Source organism: Camelus bactrianus, chromosome 11 (genome assembly GCF_048773025.1).
Source record: "Camelus bactrianus isolate YW-2024 breed Bactrian camel chromosome 11, ASM4877302v1, whole genome shotgun sequence".
NCBI classification, from domain to species: domain Eukaryota; kingdom Metazoa; phylum Chordata; class Mammalia; order Artiodactyla; family Camelidae; genus Camelus; species Camelus bactrianus.
Window position 1 is genome coordinate 24,104,966 of NC_133549.1, and position 15,563 is coordinate 24,120,528.

The 15,563-nt window shown below is 53.7% G+C and overlaps 2 protein-coding genes across 2 annotated transcripts in view; both read right to left on the reverse strand.

Annotated features, from left to right (window-relative positions):
• Positions 1 to 477, reverse strand: part of HMX2 (H6 family homeobox 2) — an 8,363-nt gene extending 7,886 nt beyond the window's left edge. Inside the window, exon 1 of the mRNA XM_074373441.1 lies at positions 339 to 477. The gene's annotated coding sequence lies outside the window, so the exon portion shown is untranslated. The remainder of the gene's footprint in view (positions 1 to 338) is intronic.
• Positions 478 to 3,496: 3,019 nt separating this feature from the next.
• HMX3 (H6 family homeobox 3) lies at positions 3,497 to 6,949 on the reverse strand. The gene is made up of 2 exons (XM_045515376.2): positions 6,228 to 6,949; positions 3,497 to 5,600 (listed from the first exon to the last, which is right to left on the reverse strand). The coding sequence occupies exons 1-2, from the start codon at positions 6,625 to 6,627 to the stop codon at positions 4,927 to 4,929; spliced, it is 1,074 nt and encodes a 357-aa protein (XP_045371332.2). The 5' UTR covers positions 6,628 to 6,949; the 3' UTR covers positions 3,497 to 4,926.
• Positions 6,950 to 15,563: the final 8,614 nt, after the last annotated feature.

Here is a 15,563-nt window from a genome sequence, read left to right on the forward strand (position 1 = left end):
GGATCGCTAAGGGGAAGAAGCCTCCTGGATGGGTCACAGGGCTCGGGGCGTGGACAAGCGCGAGAGGTGGGGCAAGAAGGAGTCTGTTAGGCGGGCAGGGCGTGCTCAGCAACGTCTTTGCACCCCGCAGGGCCTCTCTAGGGAAGTTCAGGTGCCCGGCGCGCAAAGAAGGATGGAAGCCGGAGTGCTTGGCCCCGGCCCAGGCAGCCCAACAACTCCAGCCCTCGCCAAAGGCTGCGCCGCCCCGTGGGCCCCTACTGCTGTGACCCCCACTCCCATCGCCCATGCCCTAGCTGATCCAGCGTGCGCTTGTAGAAGAGAAAGCAAATCCCACCGACCTTCCTGCCTCTTCCTCTTTCTCCTCGAGCTACCCTCCAGCGCGCACTCTGGAAGGGAGGAAAAGAGAGAGCTCTGGGATTCTCGCAGCGTGGTCTCGGGCTCTGGCGTGCCAGGAGCCTGCTAAGGGGACGTCCTGGCTCAGAATGGGTGCCCAGTGGCGGGGGGGGCAGTTTATATCTGTCTTGCTCTTGTTTGATGTACACACACCCGCTCTATTTACTACCAAATAAAAGAAATACATCTGTGTTGCCAACAGAAACAGCTGGAGAGCTGGCTCTCTGGTCTCCCAGGGCCTGGAGGTGCTCCTGGGCACGCTCAGAACTGCAGAGCCCAGCACTGTGGGGACCCCGGATCCGAGTGAGGTCCTGGCCCATAGGAGGATGGGGGTCTGCAGTGGGATGTTGGTAGCTCCCACAGTCTGCCCCAGGTGGCTTGTGAGGAGGGAACATGAGGCATCTCTGCCCAGAGGATTTCAAGCTCCGTGCAGAAGTGGTAGGAGCGACACCTTGCTCCCTGCCCAAACATTTCCACAAGATTCTTCCCAGCTTGCCTTAGCCTGGGGCCATCAGAGAAAACCAGCTGCCGGGGGTCACACAGAATAAGGTGTGGGTTTCTGTGCTGCTGCAATGCTATGTGATCACTATGCATATGTGATGCTAAACTTATACAGGTGGGATACTGGGAGCCCCTGGATATAGTGTCTATTAGAAGGTCTAACTAAAGTGTGTGTGTGGTGGGGGGTTGGGGGGAGCGTATCCTGTATGTTGTGTGTGTGTGTGTGTGTGTGTATAACTATATATTTATATATTTGGGTGATGCAGAAAGGATTAAGCCAGGAAGCTGATGTCATTGAATTGACTTGAAGATTAATTGGAGAGGGGCTGTAGGGAAGGATCCGAAGTTAGGAGAGGAGATGCGGCTCCACGATCTGAAGGGAGGCAAGATGAAAGAATAAAATCAGGGATGTCAGCTCAGTGTCCTAGGGTAGGGGACACTGGCTGCCCTGGCTTCCCATGATAGACTGTCTTGGAGGAGCTGCATGGAAGGACCCTCACTCCCCCCAAAGAGCCCCTCTGGTGAGTGTCTCCAGCAGCGCCTGGCAATCCCTGCAGAGGCAGCGCCTAGGGAAACGTTCTATGTGGGGGAAGAACATGACCCCAGACTAGCCCTCTGGATGTGACTTCCACCAAGCTCTGTCTTGGCCTCTCCAAAAAACGAAAGCTTGCAGTCCAGCCTAGGGTGCTTCATGCTCAGGGAACAGCTTCCGCGCTCTCAGTCCTCATCCCTTCCCCGCCCTCCCCCCTCCTCTGCATCCCTGCTCAACTGCTTCTCTCGTATTGTGAGAAATACCACGACCCCCACTGGACAGGACCAAAGTGGACGTTTCCTGCCTGGGCAGGCTTCTAGCCTTACACAGTCACCAGTCCCAGGCAACTGCGGAGACACCTTCCTCCCCCAGGGTGTGCACCTTGACTCCTGGGAGGGACGCACCGACCTAGAGCAGCAGGGTTCCCAAAGGGAGACCGCGGGAGCAGGACAAAGGATAAACTGTGCCTGTAAAGAACCAGTTATTTCTCGACTTTGTAAAGACCGCGTCAGTCAAGAACCGTTTTCGAGAATCCAAACACAAATAAAGAAGTATTTTCTTGGCATTTGGTAACATCGTGTTCTGGCTGTAAAATCTAAGAACGTGTTTGCTATTGCAACATTATTTTTAATGAGCTGTTATTGGCCTGTCCTGCAGTTAGTATTGCCAACAGTAAAAGGCATCACTATGTTTGCAGGTAACACAAGGAACAACATATTTGGACCCCGAATTTCTGTTTATTTTTCATTTGCAACACATGCCCTCGTTTTTATTCCAAACCAGAGGGAAATAAAGGGAGATCTATCTTCACTGAGGTCCAGGCTAAATTTTGCCATAAATACGCGTGCCAGTTTATTTGGAGGCAGTTTCCCATAATAGAAAACGATACTCGATGTTTCAGCCATAGCAGAATCAATTGTGTGGATTGGGTCTGAGCAACTGTAAAGCTCTGAAAGAAGGAATGGGCGCACGTGCAGGCGCTCCCCAGCGGACGCGCCCGCTTAGTGCTCATCGGATCGTCACCGTCTCTGGGTTCCTCATCTCCCCCTTCTGGCTCCCCAGCTTCCGATGTGCCCTACCAAGAGTTGGGCGAGCAGACCCCATGCAGGGAACCGCGCTGCGTTGGCTAGGCGCGCTCAAGCACCTGCTTCCGCCCGCCAGACCCGCGCTCGCGAGCAGCTCCCGGGCCGCCGCGCCCCGCAGGCCGCCCACCAGCAGCGCGGAGGCCGAGTATCTGGCCGGCGCCTGGGAACCGCTAGCTTTTCACTTCTCGGCGGCGGCCAAGATTAGGGTGGGGGACCCAGAGAAACCGTGTGCCCGTGAGGCGCTCAGCGCGATGGACAGAAAAGGTCCTGGCAGGGTTGAGACAAAGTCCTCTCTGTTGCCGCTGGCGCAGTCAGGTGTCCTCTGTTCCCCGGCACTGGGCACACCAGGACCGCACCCACACCCGAGCCGCCCCAGGAGCCAGTTCCTCCAGGTCTGCGGAGGCTTCCCAGTCCCGAAGCTGGGAGCCGCTGTCCCTAGGGCTGTTTGACCTCCCTGGGTCGCCCTCTCGCGGCCTGGCTTCTCCCAGCTGGACGTCGCGATCCGCCTCTGGCCGCAGCTAAACATTAAGTTCATCCCCTTCTTCCCGCCCCCCACCCGAGAGGCAGCCGGAGGCCACCCCAGGGATATTCTGTCCAGAAGCTCGTGGCTCCTGAAGGACCCGCGGCCTGGGAACGGAATGCGAGGCTGCGACCCTGCGATCGGAAATACCAGCCGTCTCTGAGCCCGCGGCTGTCGCTGCGCTCAATTCTGCGAAATAGATAAGCCCAGGTCCTCACCCCTTCCGCCCCGCATTCTTCCCTTGCTCGAAGGGAGTTTCAGGAAGCGTAAGGTACTGAGGAGAGAGCGGGTCTGGTCGCGAACAAAGCCGCCTCTATCTCCGCCGCCTCCTGGATGATAGGGATGTGCATCCAGGTCTGACTCGGCCAGTGCAGAGGTAGCCAGAGAGCGAGGCAGGAAAGAGTTCGGAGACACCTGCTCTGGGGAAAATCGTCCAAAGTTAAACACTCTGGCAACACGAAGTGCTTCGCTTTTCTTTTCTTTTTAATTAATTCCATTTCACGACAACATTAAATGTAACAATATTTTGTGATTCTTTTTCTCTTTTTCTTAAAAAGGGACTGTATCTGGGCAGAGGTGAGGGAGATGGGGGGGGGGGACAAACTATCGCAGAACAACAGGTGTAGCCGACAGAAAGAAAATAGATTGGGTGGCAGAGCAAGGAGCCCTGAGGAGTTGAGGGTGAACTTTACAAGAAATCTGTACATTTATCAAATAAGTTAAAATTCTCCTAAATTGATTGTCCTTCACTTAAAGCGCTCCAGTATGCACGTCTTACTTCTTTGAGCATTGCTAGCTATCCTTGTTTCCTTCCTTCCCCCCTTTCCCCTTAATTTTCTCCTCCTAAACAAATGACCAGGATTATACATTGAAAACATCTGCTTCTCTCTGCGGACGAAGAAGCAGGGTTCTCAGGAAATTCTGTACAATATTGCACAGGTCAAAAGTACAATTACTGCAGAACAAAAAGGTAGGGGGAGAGGATAAAAAACTGTTTATTTTTTAAGATATTGAAATCACTCTTAAAATAGGGCACAAGGTATTAATAGTAATATTAATAATAATTTACCAACAAATGAAATTCTCGCAGTATGTGCTACTAATAAATAAGACCATTCACACCAGGCCAGATGTGGAGCTGTTTCAATAATCAGAAGTCTGATTTGGGGCTGCCTTGTCTTTTGCCTGTAAATACTTGGAGAATTTTTTGGCCACAAAAAGGGAAAGATGAAGAGATCAACTGCGACAGACCTCTGTGGCAGAGAGGAAAGTGGCCTGAGTGGAAGTCCTTATGAGAGGCTACTCAGATTCTGAAAATTCGGAAGTAATTTATTGGGAATGGAAAGGAAGAACCACACCCAGAAATCCAGAAATAAAAGTACTACAATGTGAATTCTCTCTCTCCTCTCTCTCTCTCTCTCTCTCTCTCTCTCTCTCTCTCTCTCTCTCTCTCTCTCTCTCGACTTCTGAAAATAGTTCTATAGAAAATGAATAAATCAGAGGGGCTCAGGTTCTGTGCTTACTTTCCTTCTATAAAAATAAAACCAAAAGCCACAGCGCAATGCAAATTTGGCGGGGGGGCGGTGCACATTTTACCAAAACTTTCAGCCGAAATATTTGACCTGGGAATTTTGTCTTTCTCCTGCTTTTTCTTAATATAAACCAAAACCAAAAGTAAGAGGGGAAGCGCCTCAAATCCATTAGAGGTGAATTGCACGAAAATGCTTTGCAAATACTTACAAAACGCTACCGATTGGGGGAGGGGAGGCCGGGGCAGCGCGCTGAAGCCCCGGGTCCCGAAGGCCGCTGGACCTCTCGGCGCCCTCGGCCCGGCCCAGTCTCCTCCGGGGTCTGGGAAGGGGGCTGGGCGCTCCCTCCTCCTCCCCTCTCGGGCCTCAGACGGGCCGTAGCAGCGGCACGGATGAGACCACCGGGTGCGAGTAGTACACGGGGTGCGGGAAGGTGAGCAGTGGCTGGCTGACGGGTACCGGGGCCCCCGCGGCCGCGGCCGCCGCGCCCTCAGCCGTCGAGTTCTCGTGGTAGAGGATGGGCACCCGCACGATGCGCTGCGCCGCGGCATGGCTCAGGTTGGCCGCCTCCAGCTCGGCCGCCAGCTGCCGCTTCCACTTGTTGCGGCGATTCTGGAACCAGATCTTGACCTGCGTCTCGGTCAGGTGCAGCGACGCGGCCAAGCCGGCGCGCTCCGAGCTGCTCAGGTAGCGCTTCATGTCGAAGGTGGACTCGAGCTGGAAGACCTGGCTGCGCGAGAAGACCGTGCGCGTCTTCTTCTTGCGGCACGCGGGCTTCTTCTCGGGGCTCTCTGCGCCCTTCTTCCAGTCCTCGGCGCCCGGCGTCGCCGCCGCCGCCCCCACGCTCGCCCCAGCAGCGCCCGGCGCCGCCTCGCTCTCCTTCTTGCCTTCCTCTGAGTCGCTTTCCTCCAGAATGATCTCGTCCGGGCTCTTGGAGTCCAGCTCCTTGTGGTCGGGGTCGGCCTTAAGCAGCGGCTCGGGGGAGTCGCGGTCGGTGCCCGAGGCGGGGGAGGAGTCTCGCAGGAGGGCCTTCTCCGAGGCTGGAGAGAGACAGACAGACGGACGCACACACACGCACATGGACACAGCCTTCAGCGAGGCCTGGAGCCTGGGGGCCGTAGGCTCAACCCGCGCCCGCCTCCGGGCCCCAAGCCTCGAGGCTTCACCATTCCCGCGGGCCTCTTCCTTCCCGGCTGGGCCAGAAGAGGGGCGCCGCGTCCTGGGGTCCAACCTTCTCCCGAGGACTGCCTAGAGAGACCCGGATGGTGGCAGCACCGCCGGTTCCTTTCTTTCCCTGAGCTTCCCAGCCAGGGGCCAGCGGAGAGATTCGCCTCCAGCTTGGGGCCGCCTGGATCACTCCCTCCATCCAGGCCAGGTCCCCAGTCCCAGTCGCCTGAAGCCTCCCCCTTCATGCCCGAGGCCACTTTTCCCGGTAAGCGCCGCGCCCCGGGCTCCAACTCCAACTTCTTTTCTCACCAAGTGGGATTGGATTTCCAGGCAGCGCAACAGAGCGTGCGGGCAAGAGTTGCAAGCCAGGGGACGAAGGAAGTTGGTCAAACAGCGCGTTTGAGGGTGCAGGGATGCCAGGGCTGCGGAGGGAGGCAGCGCGGACGGGGATGGGACAAGCGCGAGGGGAGGACAACGAAAGTTCAAAGAGAGGTCGGTACCTTCAGGTCGCGGGAGGTGACCGCCGGCGGGGGTCAGGGTGTAGGGGTACCACCAGGCCGGGGAACGCTCCAGGTAGTGCGCAGGCAGGGCAAACCTCTGCGCCGGGATCTCAAAGCGAGGGAAAGCCAGGTCGCCCACCTGCGAGAGCGCGAAGCCCGCGGCGCCCTCCAAGGCCCCCTTGGCCGCAGCAGCAGCGGCTGCGGCGGCGGCTGCAGCGGCCGAGGCTGGAGCGAAGAGAGTCCGTGAGGGCGGCTGCGGCTTAGGGGGCGGCCGGTGGTGGTCTCCGTTGAGTAGGTTCTTGATGGAGAACGGAGACTCCTTAGGCGCGGGAGGCGGGGGCGGCGGCGGCGGAGGCTGCGAGCTAGCTGTGCCGGGGGCGTCCGGCCCGGGCTCCGGCATGGTCCCCTCTCCTCCGGGTCTCCGGGAGGGAGGGAGCGGGACAGGCGGGCGGCCGGGCGAGCAGACGGGCGCCGGAAATCAGACCATAAACGGAACTCAACTACGGGGCGCAAAGTCGGGGGCCGCCCCGGGCGCAAATCCAGCGGCGGGAGGGCGGGGTGAGGACCCGGCCAGGGCGGGCTTGCATGGGGGAGGGGTGCTGAGGGGCGGGGAGCGGCCCTGCAGCGGCACGGAGGGAGCGAGGCGGCTCAGCGGCGGCTGCAGCTCCCGGGGAGGAGGCGGCAAGAGCAGTCCCCCGGCTTGGGGCTGCGTCAATCCGGCGCCGGATGCTAATGATGAAATCAAAATGTCATCCAAGTTAAATGCGGGGAGTATACGGCGATTGGGCGCGTACAATGGCAAATGGGATTAGGCAGGCGAAGGCGCAGCCGAGCCTGGGCCCCGCAGCCGCCTCCGCCACCGCCCCCTCCTCGCCTTCCCTCGGATTTTGGCGCTTTGGCTTCGGGCTATAAGAGCCCGCCTGTTATTGGCTTTATATAGTCCAATTAGGCAGCAAATGAGGACAAGCCTATTAGCACAAAAGGATATTGGCTCCCGCTAAAGAGGCACTCGGAGCGCTCTGGCGAGCGCAGGAGGCGAGCGAAGGACGCGGAGCCGGCGGCGCCCCCGGCCGGAGCGCACTGACAGCCTCGGCGCCCGGAGCCCGCGCCTCCCTCTCCCCCCTGCAGCTCGGAGACCCGATTCCAGCCGCCTGGCCTGCGGGAGGGGGAAGGGGCGGGCCAGGCCCGCCCGGGTCACCTCGGGGTTATCCGCGCTCGCAGCTGCCTCTCCCCCGCCCCCAGGGGCTTGGCAGGGGCCCGCGGCCCCCACGCAGCTGGAGAGCCACGCAGCGCCAGCCCAGGAGGCAGGACGCGACCTCCGGCCCGCCGCGAACTCAAAACTTTTCTACCATTTGGGGTCCAGCGACTTCAGCATTTTCCCTAAAGCGTGCTAAGGGCGCTACCAGGAAGAAGGGGATTTGGGTTCCCCACCCACCGTCTAGTCGATAGGAAAGGAATCGGGGTGTAAAGCCTTGCACTGCATCAGCGGTCTCAGGAATCCGCGTGGCCTTGGCCTTTGGCCTTGAGAAACCGGAGAGTGAGTCTTCCCCCCAGAGAGCAGGTGGTTGTGCGTCTCTGCGCACCCACGTGTGCGCGCAGAACAGGCTGACGCCCGCGCGTCACTCAGTAGGGTGATGGGGCAGTGGCGTCCCAGCACCGACGGCTACGCTCGTAAGGTCATTCCTCTGCTCTGGCCGCCCGGGCCCGAAGCTTGGAGATTAACTCTAAGCCCGCGGCCCCGAAGACTGCACTTTCTCCTGGGAAGTCTCTCCGGCCGGCGTTTGGAGCTGCCTAATGTTGTAATAGGGGCGATGTGAACCGAAGGTACTGCGGCGTACCTTCCTCCGGGGCGGCCTTGGCACCGCAGCATGGCCTGACCGAGGTCAAGTCCCTAGAGGACCCTGCTGGACCGCTCAGCTGGGCGGAAGATTACTCTACGCCATCGACTTTAAAGACAAGTCCCCAAATTGCACAAGAAAGCCGGAAGGCAGGCGTTTAAGACTTTAAGCATCAAATGAATCAGAATTGTTTGTGGGATCTCTTCCCAAGAGACAGCTTCCTGGTCAGAGAAAGGTGGCAAAGTAGCCATCACGCCCCTCCACCCACTATGAGCTTCTTTACATCCGAGGTCTTTTCATGCCCCTTCCTTTCCGTCTTTTTTTTTTTTTTCCGTTAGATCGGGCCCTCACCTAATTCAAGGCTGTACTGCACTGAAAGATGCCAACGCTTTGGTTACCCTGTTGAGAAGTGGGTATGTTTTATTTTCTGACGTGGTGCTTCAGACTCTCCCCCACCAGATCTCGAAGGGCACATTTAATACTTCTTTCAGCAAACATTCACCTACAGGAGTGAGTCCTATATTTGCTTTGGGAACCTGAGAGCATTGTAAATGGTGCTTCCTTAAACAATTATTTTCATTATCATTACTCCCTTGAGTTTGTACAGGGCTTTACTGGCATGTAAAATGCTATTCCATCCAAAATCTGACTTGGAACCAATTACAGACCTGAGACTCGAGCAGGATGGATCTCACACTCGGATTTTAGAGATGAGAACAGGCTTCCGGAGAGGAGGAGACCTGGCCAATGTCACCCAACCAGTGCTGGACACCCAGAAGTCATTTTCTCCCCGACGCAGAAATAGCTCGATGCGCCTGTCCAAACAAGTTCGGCGGGCATCGCCAGCACCTACCCGCCACGCAGCAGAGGATGTGATGGAGAGGCCCCCGCGTGTGCGCGCGCGCATTGTGGGAGCTCTCCCGTCCGAGGCAGACGCGTGCAAACTTGGCCAAAGTTCTGACGCATAGAGCCGCCTTTAAGCTGAGACAAGCAGAAAAACTGCTCGTCTCCCGGGGAAAAGCAGCGTTCGGCAGACGTCACCGTAAAGTTCTGGCTGGGCAAGTGGACTGTTGGCTGATTGCAACTGGTGACTAGACCCAGTTGGAAAGGTGTGTAGGCTGGCGAAGAAGAGTCTTCCCGGACAGCCATCCCTGCACCTTGCGGCGCCGCTACCCGAGCCACACTCTTTCTTGTCCCAAGTTCTCCCGTGTCTTCCCTCGTAGGGGGCACAGGTGTGTGCACGCTTCTACTAGGCACAGGAGATGCTCGGGTATCTGCACCCCAGCCCATCCTTTAAGTTTCAAGGATGCTGGATTTGAACAGCCAGGAGCAGATATTAAATCTTTCTCTACCTTCCGCTTCGAGAAAACTCGTGGATATGGGGCCCCAGGCGCGAACACAGCCCTTCACTCGCCCCCTGGCGAGGGGTGTTGACTCTCTTTACTCGCGCCCACTATTCCGTTCAAAGTCAGGCAAACAGCGCCCTCTATGGGACATCCTCTAAACCGAACCTGCTGGCTTCGCGGGAGAAACCACAGCCGGGGCACAAAAAGCGTTTAACCCCCCCCCCCACCACCACCACCACCACTGTCTTACCCATCCCAGCTTTGGCTTGAGAACAGAAGCACTTTTTCTCTGGAATCCGGGAGAAGCAAGAAGTGAAACACTTGAAGATGTCTGTTGATCTTTACCTGGCCACCACTGGGAATGCTCTGTCCTGCTTCCCACCCTCCTCCCCTCCTTTCCTGACCCTGTTTTAGGGCTCATTTTATGCTCTGGCTTGTAACTGATCCCACAGGTTTCCATCCTGACTGCAGGCTAGATGTGAGCTGCTGGAAGGGTGGAGGGCAGCAGGGCTATCGCATTCCTCTTCCCAGGACTCAGCGCACAGTCGGCCAGCCAGTGATCCTCAGTTATCCTTGTTAATGCCTGAATGCCTGAGTGAATGAATGAATGAATGAGTTCACAGTTCCCACTGCAGAGGATTCACCTAGTTGCTTAGGGTCCTTCAGATAGTCTGTTCATACCCAAGAGCAGTTTTAAAAGGTTTAATGAGAACTTGTCTTTTGATGACACATTTTACAACACCTAAAGGAGCCCCAGCACCAGGACCACTGGAGAGGCCCCTCCCAAGCTGATCCAAGGCAGATGGGCTGTGCAGGGCAGCACTCCCCAGCAGGACAAGGACTCCACAGTGGGACAGTTAGCCAAGAGGGAAAGGAGGCCTGGAGACGCTAGTGACTAACACCCATCTTTTACCCAGAAGAATGATGTTTGGCAAAGGGTGCTTAGAATGGCACCTGCCTCCCCACCCCCACCACACATGTGAACACATACAAGTCACCAAGTAGTGAGTCCCCTGAGGAGGGGAGCATTTAAATACTCTCTAAAACTTCTGCTTCCCTCCACAGGGTCCTTCTTGGAACAGATTCCTGGGATGCTTATCTGTGGAATGGGAGGACTGTTTAGGCTTCTAGCCAACACTGCAAAGCCCCCAGGCGTGGAGCCTCCCCACAATTAACATAGCCAGGAGTTGCACTGGTCCTGAAGGTGGCATTTTTAACACCAAGCTCTCCTGACCTGCAGGTCCTTGATCTGTAGGCAGAATGGACGAAAACCTGCTGTTGTGATCCTGAGGAAACTACCCCAGGCTACACGTGCTCTGGCGCTCTTCCCTGAAAGTTCTCTCCCGTCTGTTCCAGTGCTGCCAGGAATTCAGCCAAAGACCCCTCCCTTTGGCCAATGACTGGGACTCTGAGAAAACGCACAGTGCTTGGAGATGGGTCATAGCCATGCTGTCCTTGATCATAAATGCATCCTGAGTCACATACAGTGTCCTGAGAGTGGCTGCGCGTTTAGCACTTTCCTGAGGGGAAAAGCCAATCAGTTTTGGATTCATTAAGTTCCAGGGGGATTCTTAACCTAAAAAAAAAAAAAAAAAAAAAAAACCCACATCCCAGGAATGAATAAAGAAAGTGGAATATTATTCACCAACGAAAAGAAATGAAGTACTGAAATATGCTACAGTATGGAGGAACCCTTGAAAGCATTATGCTAAGGGAAAGAAGCCAGACATAAAAGGACCACATATTGTATGGTTACATTTATATGAAACATTGCCACAATAGGCACCTTCACAGAGACAGAGAACAGATTAATGGTTACCTAGGGCTGGGGGATTGAGGACAAATGGAGAGTGACTGCTAATGGGTACAGGGTTTCTTTGGGGCAGGATAAAAATGTTCTAAAATTGGTTATGATGGTGGTTGGCCAATTCAGTGACTATACTAAATCTGATTTAAATGGGTAGATTGTGTGATACTTGAATGATATCTCAATTCCTTTCCTCGACTCTCCCCACTCCATTCCTATTTCTGCTGGTGGCTGGGCAGGGAGTGAGGGACACAGGGACCATTGGCTCAGCCTCCTGCATGTGAGAATCTCTCTCCCCACATCAGAGGGAGTAACCTTGCCCTCTCAGCCCTCAGTGGTGTCATCTGAGCTGAGCTTCTTGATGGTGCCCATGGTCCACAGGGGGGCTGTTATCCTGGATGCCTTCCTTCCAGCTCCGATGTTCTTGGAGTCTGTGCTCCTTATTCAGTGCCTGAGGAATGACCCATTCTCCCTGAACCATCAGTTCTTTCCTGCCACGTGAAGGTGGCATGCTCAGAACAACTGAAAATCCGTGGAAGTATTTTTTCAACAGGAAGCAAGAGGGTCTGATCAGATGTAGGTTCTGGAAAGATCACTTGAACAAGTTGAAGGATTTGTCATTAGAGGGAGGGACAAAATCTGGGATGTCCAATTTCAAGGTGCTGGCAGATTTGGTGTCTGGTGGGAGCTCTCTTCCTGGTTTGCAGACAGCTGCCTCCTTGCTGTATGTATCCTCACATGGCAGAGAGAGGTCTCATGTCTCATCTTATAAGGGCACTAATCCCATCATGATCTAATTACCTCCCCAAAGCCCCATCTCCAAATATGATTGCATTGGGGGTTAGGGTTTCCATGTACGAATTTGGTGGGGCCACAGTTTAGTCCATGGCAACAAGGAAGTGAGGATCTGGGTAGGGTCAGAGCTGAGGGTCCCGCAGGAGACCCTGTATACCCAGAACTGAGTAGGTCATCCCAACCAGGCCTTAAATATGTGCTGCACTTTGAAAAGCACTTTCCCACTTAACCTCCCACATCTTCCTCATGGCTTTATTGTCAGAGATACTTATCATTCCCTTTCAGAAAATAAAACAAAGATATGAAGTCTCAGAAAAATTAAGCAACTTGCCTTCCTCCTCCTCAACCGGTTTGCCAAGCCTTTACCCTCCCTGACAACTTGGCTCAAATCCACGTATTAGAAATTAGTCCCAGGTCCTCAACTGCTGTGAGTCAGACCAGATTGAGCTGAGGTCTTCACACAGGGCCCAGAGTTCTTCTGAGAGGTCACAGAAGAAAACTGTCTCATCTTGTTGTAGGTCAACAGGCTTGAGAGGGCATAGGAATTCAGTTGAAACATCAAATAAGTAGTTGGGAATCACACAGCCCTGGCTGCAGGTCCCAAATTGGCTACTTAAGGGCTGTGTGAATTTTTGTAAGCTGTTTACCTCCCTGTTTAAGTCTCAGTTTCCTCACTGAATGACAGCAATGATCCTGCCCACCTCTCAGGACAGTAATGGGATGGGGGTGAGGTGTGCTCAGCAGGATATCTGCCTAGTCCCTGCTGTGGATATGTCTGCAGAGGGACAGAGGGCAGGAGGGAGGTGACAGGGTGTCTTACTCATTTCAGGTTGCCCTAACAAACATACCATAGACTGAGTGTCTTAAACTGCAGACACTTATTTATATCTCACACTTCTGGAGGCTGGAAGTCTGAGATCAGGTTCCTAGCAAGACTCTCTCTCTCTGCTTTATGATGGTCTTTTCACCATATCCTCAAGTGGAGAAAGGAGAAACTCTCTCTGTGTGTCTCCTATAAGGGCACTAACTCCATTCAGGAGGGCTCCACCCTCATGACCTAATCACCCCCCAAAGGCCCCACTCCTAGTTCCATCCTGTCAGGGATTAGGGCTTTGACGTATGAATTTGTGGGGACACAAACATTCACTCCATAACCCAGGGGAGGCGCTTGAAGCTTGGATCCGAGTAAGTCCTGGTTGTCACCGGCACCTTTGTGACTTGGCTGAGTCATGTCCCCTCTCTAGAGCTCAGTTGTCCTTGATTCCTCATTCGCAAAGTGAAAGGTTATACTAGACAGACCTAGCTCCAAAGCGCTATGATTTTATCGTGTCCTTTTCTTACCTCCCTGAAAAACTCTTGTAGGTTTGATAGACTTGGAAGAGGAGCGCGTGCTCACACACTTCAAAACTGACCTTCCACAAGGCTGGTTCTCTCAGGAATGCCAGCCAGAAGGAATTCATCCCAGCGCATAAGTTTGCTCCAGTTTTCTCCCTAAATAGAAGATCCAAAAGCAACAATAGCTCTGAAGATTTCTCTCTGAGAGATGTAAGCATTTTCTAAAATTCTCAAAGGGCAATGATGATTGATCAGGTAAACTGATTACCTGAAGTACGCAGGACCCTGTGATCTGTGGTTTGCACACTGACACTCCCGAGTGTGTATGCTCTTTTTCGGCAACAAGGGGTAGCTAGAATGCTGCAAAATTGAATTCAATTTGGCAAACACATATTGAGCAACTACCATGGGTCAAGCTCCCCACAGAGGGGCACAAGCTTGATTAAGATGTGGTCTCTACTCTCAGCGACTTTACTGTGTAAGGCAGGAGGCAGACAGGGGCCCCAGATAGCTTAAAGTCAAGTTGCAAGTGCAGGGAGGAGAGGAAGGTGGCATTGAACCCAGGTCTTTAAGATGGAGGTGATTTCAACAAGCACCGATGGGAGAGAAGGAGAGGGTATTCCAGGTAGAGGGAACAGCATGTGCGGAGTCCCAGAGACTTGCACACGCAGGGTGGGGTTGACCCCTTTGCTGTGTGCGGAGCATAGTTTGTGGGTGAGGAGAGAGATAGGAGTGAGAGTTAACTGTAAAGGCAGATTGGGTCCAAGTCATGAGACTCTGAAAGCCAGGCTAGGGAGTTGGGATATTCTTGTGGCAATGGGGAGCCAGACAAGGTGTTGGAGCAAAGGCATTATAGGATCAAAGCGGTAGTTCATGAAGATAAACCTGCCATTTGAGTGAGGCCGGATGAGAGCAGGGAGAGTCTGGCAGCTGGGCGACCAGGCAGGAGGTTATGGCTACAGTTGAGGGGAGGATCTGGGGATGGAAGAGAGGGGCTGGATTTGAGAGTCACTGAGAAGGCAGAGCCACAGGACCTGGTAACTAATTTGACACAAGAGTCAGAGAGAGGGAATTACTGAACATGCTCGAGATGGCACCATCCAGGAGGGTAATCATAAATTGCTGAATTTCCACCAGTCTGAGGCAGTATCAATCTTGAAATGCATCATCAATTTAATAACAGCTTTTTAGACAAAAGAAAAAGCAAGATACCACTACAATAAATGTACACACTAATTGTCATTCACATCCCAGTTTCAGAAATGTGAAGTGTAAAAGTATACATACTTCAGATCAAGGAAATACAATGATTGGGGGAACACAAGAGGAAAACCTGGTGTGAGGATGTGGCAGATCAAAATAAGAACAAGTCTGTTGTTCAAAATAAGTCAGTTGTCCATGGGAAGATTTTACTTCTTACTCCACTGAGATCAAGCTTGCTCCTGGACTTGCTGTGGCCTGATACAGGTGAGTGTACTTGGCCGTCCCTTGACTTCAGGCTTGGCTGTCTCATTAGCCTAGGCCAATGGGATGGTAGCAGGCATGGTGGAAGCAGAGGCTTGAAATGTGCTTGTACAGTGGACTGAGCCCTCTTATGTCACAGAGATGAAGTGAATTCCCCACCGGGTAGCTGTCGTCCTTTGCCCTTGGACCCCAGGCTAAGCAGACCTGGACCCAATCCCCGCTGAGGAGCCACGTCCAGCTGGACATTCGGCTTGAAGCAGAGTCACAATCAAACTGAGCCTGGATCCACCAACTCGAGTAATACATGGTGATAATAAATGGTCGTTATTTTAAGCCACTGAGTTTGGATTGGTTTGTTATGTGGCAAGAGCTGATTGATACAGAGGGCGGTGATAATGCACTGGGTTTATATATCTTGAGTAGAAAAAAAAACCCAATCAGAACAAGAAAAAACTAAGATAGAGTGAACAGTGTTTACTTACAATATTCTGAGCCTAACTTATTTCAGATTAGCAATAGTTCTGCAGTTTCAAACACAGTGCTGATCAAATGACCGAATAGTACATTTCCGTATATGTGCATATAAATTATAATGTCAAAGTTTTGAGGCAGTTGTGTTCTGCCCAAACATATACATGTCCTAAAACGGCACTGATTTGGGATGTTCCTGTGTCCAACTTCACCTGGTCCCTATTTTCTCAACCAGGTCACTCTGGCATCACTACTTGGTGTTCCACAGCCACCATGAGTC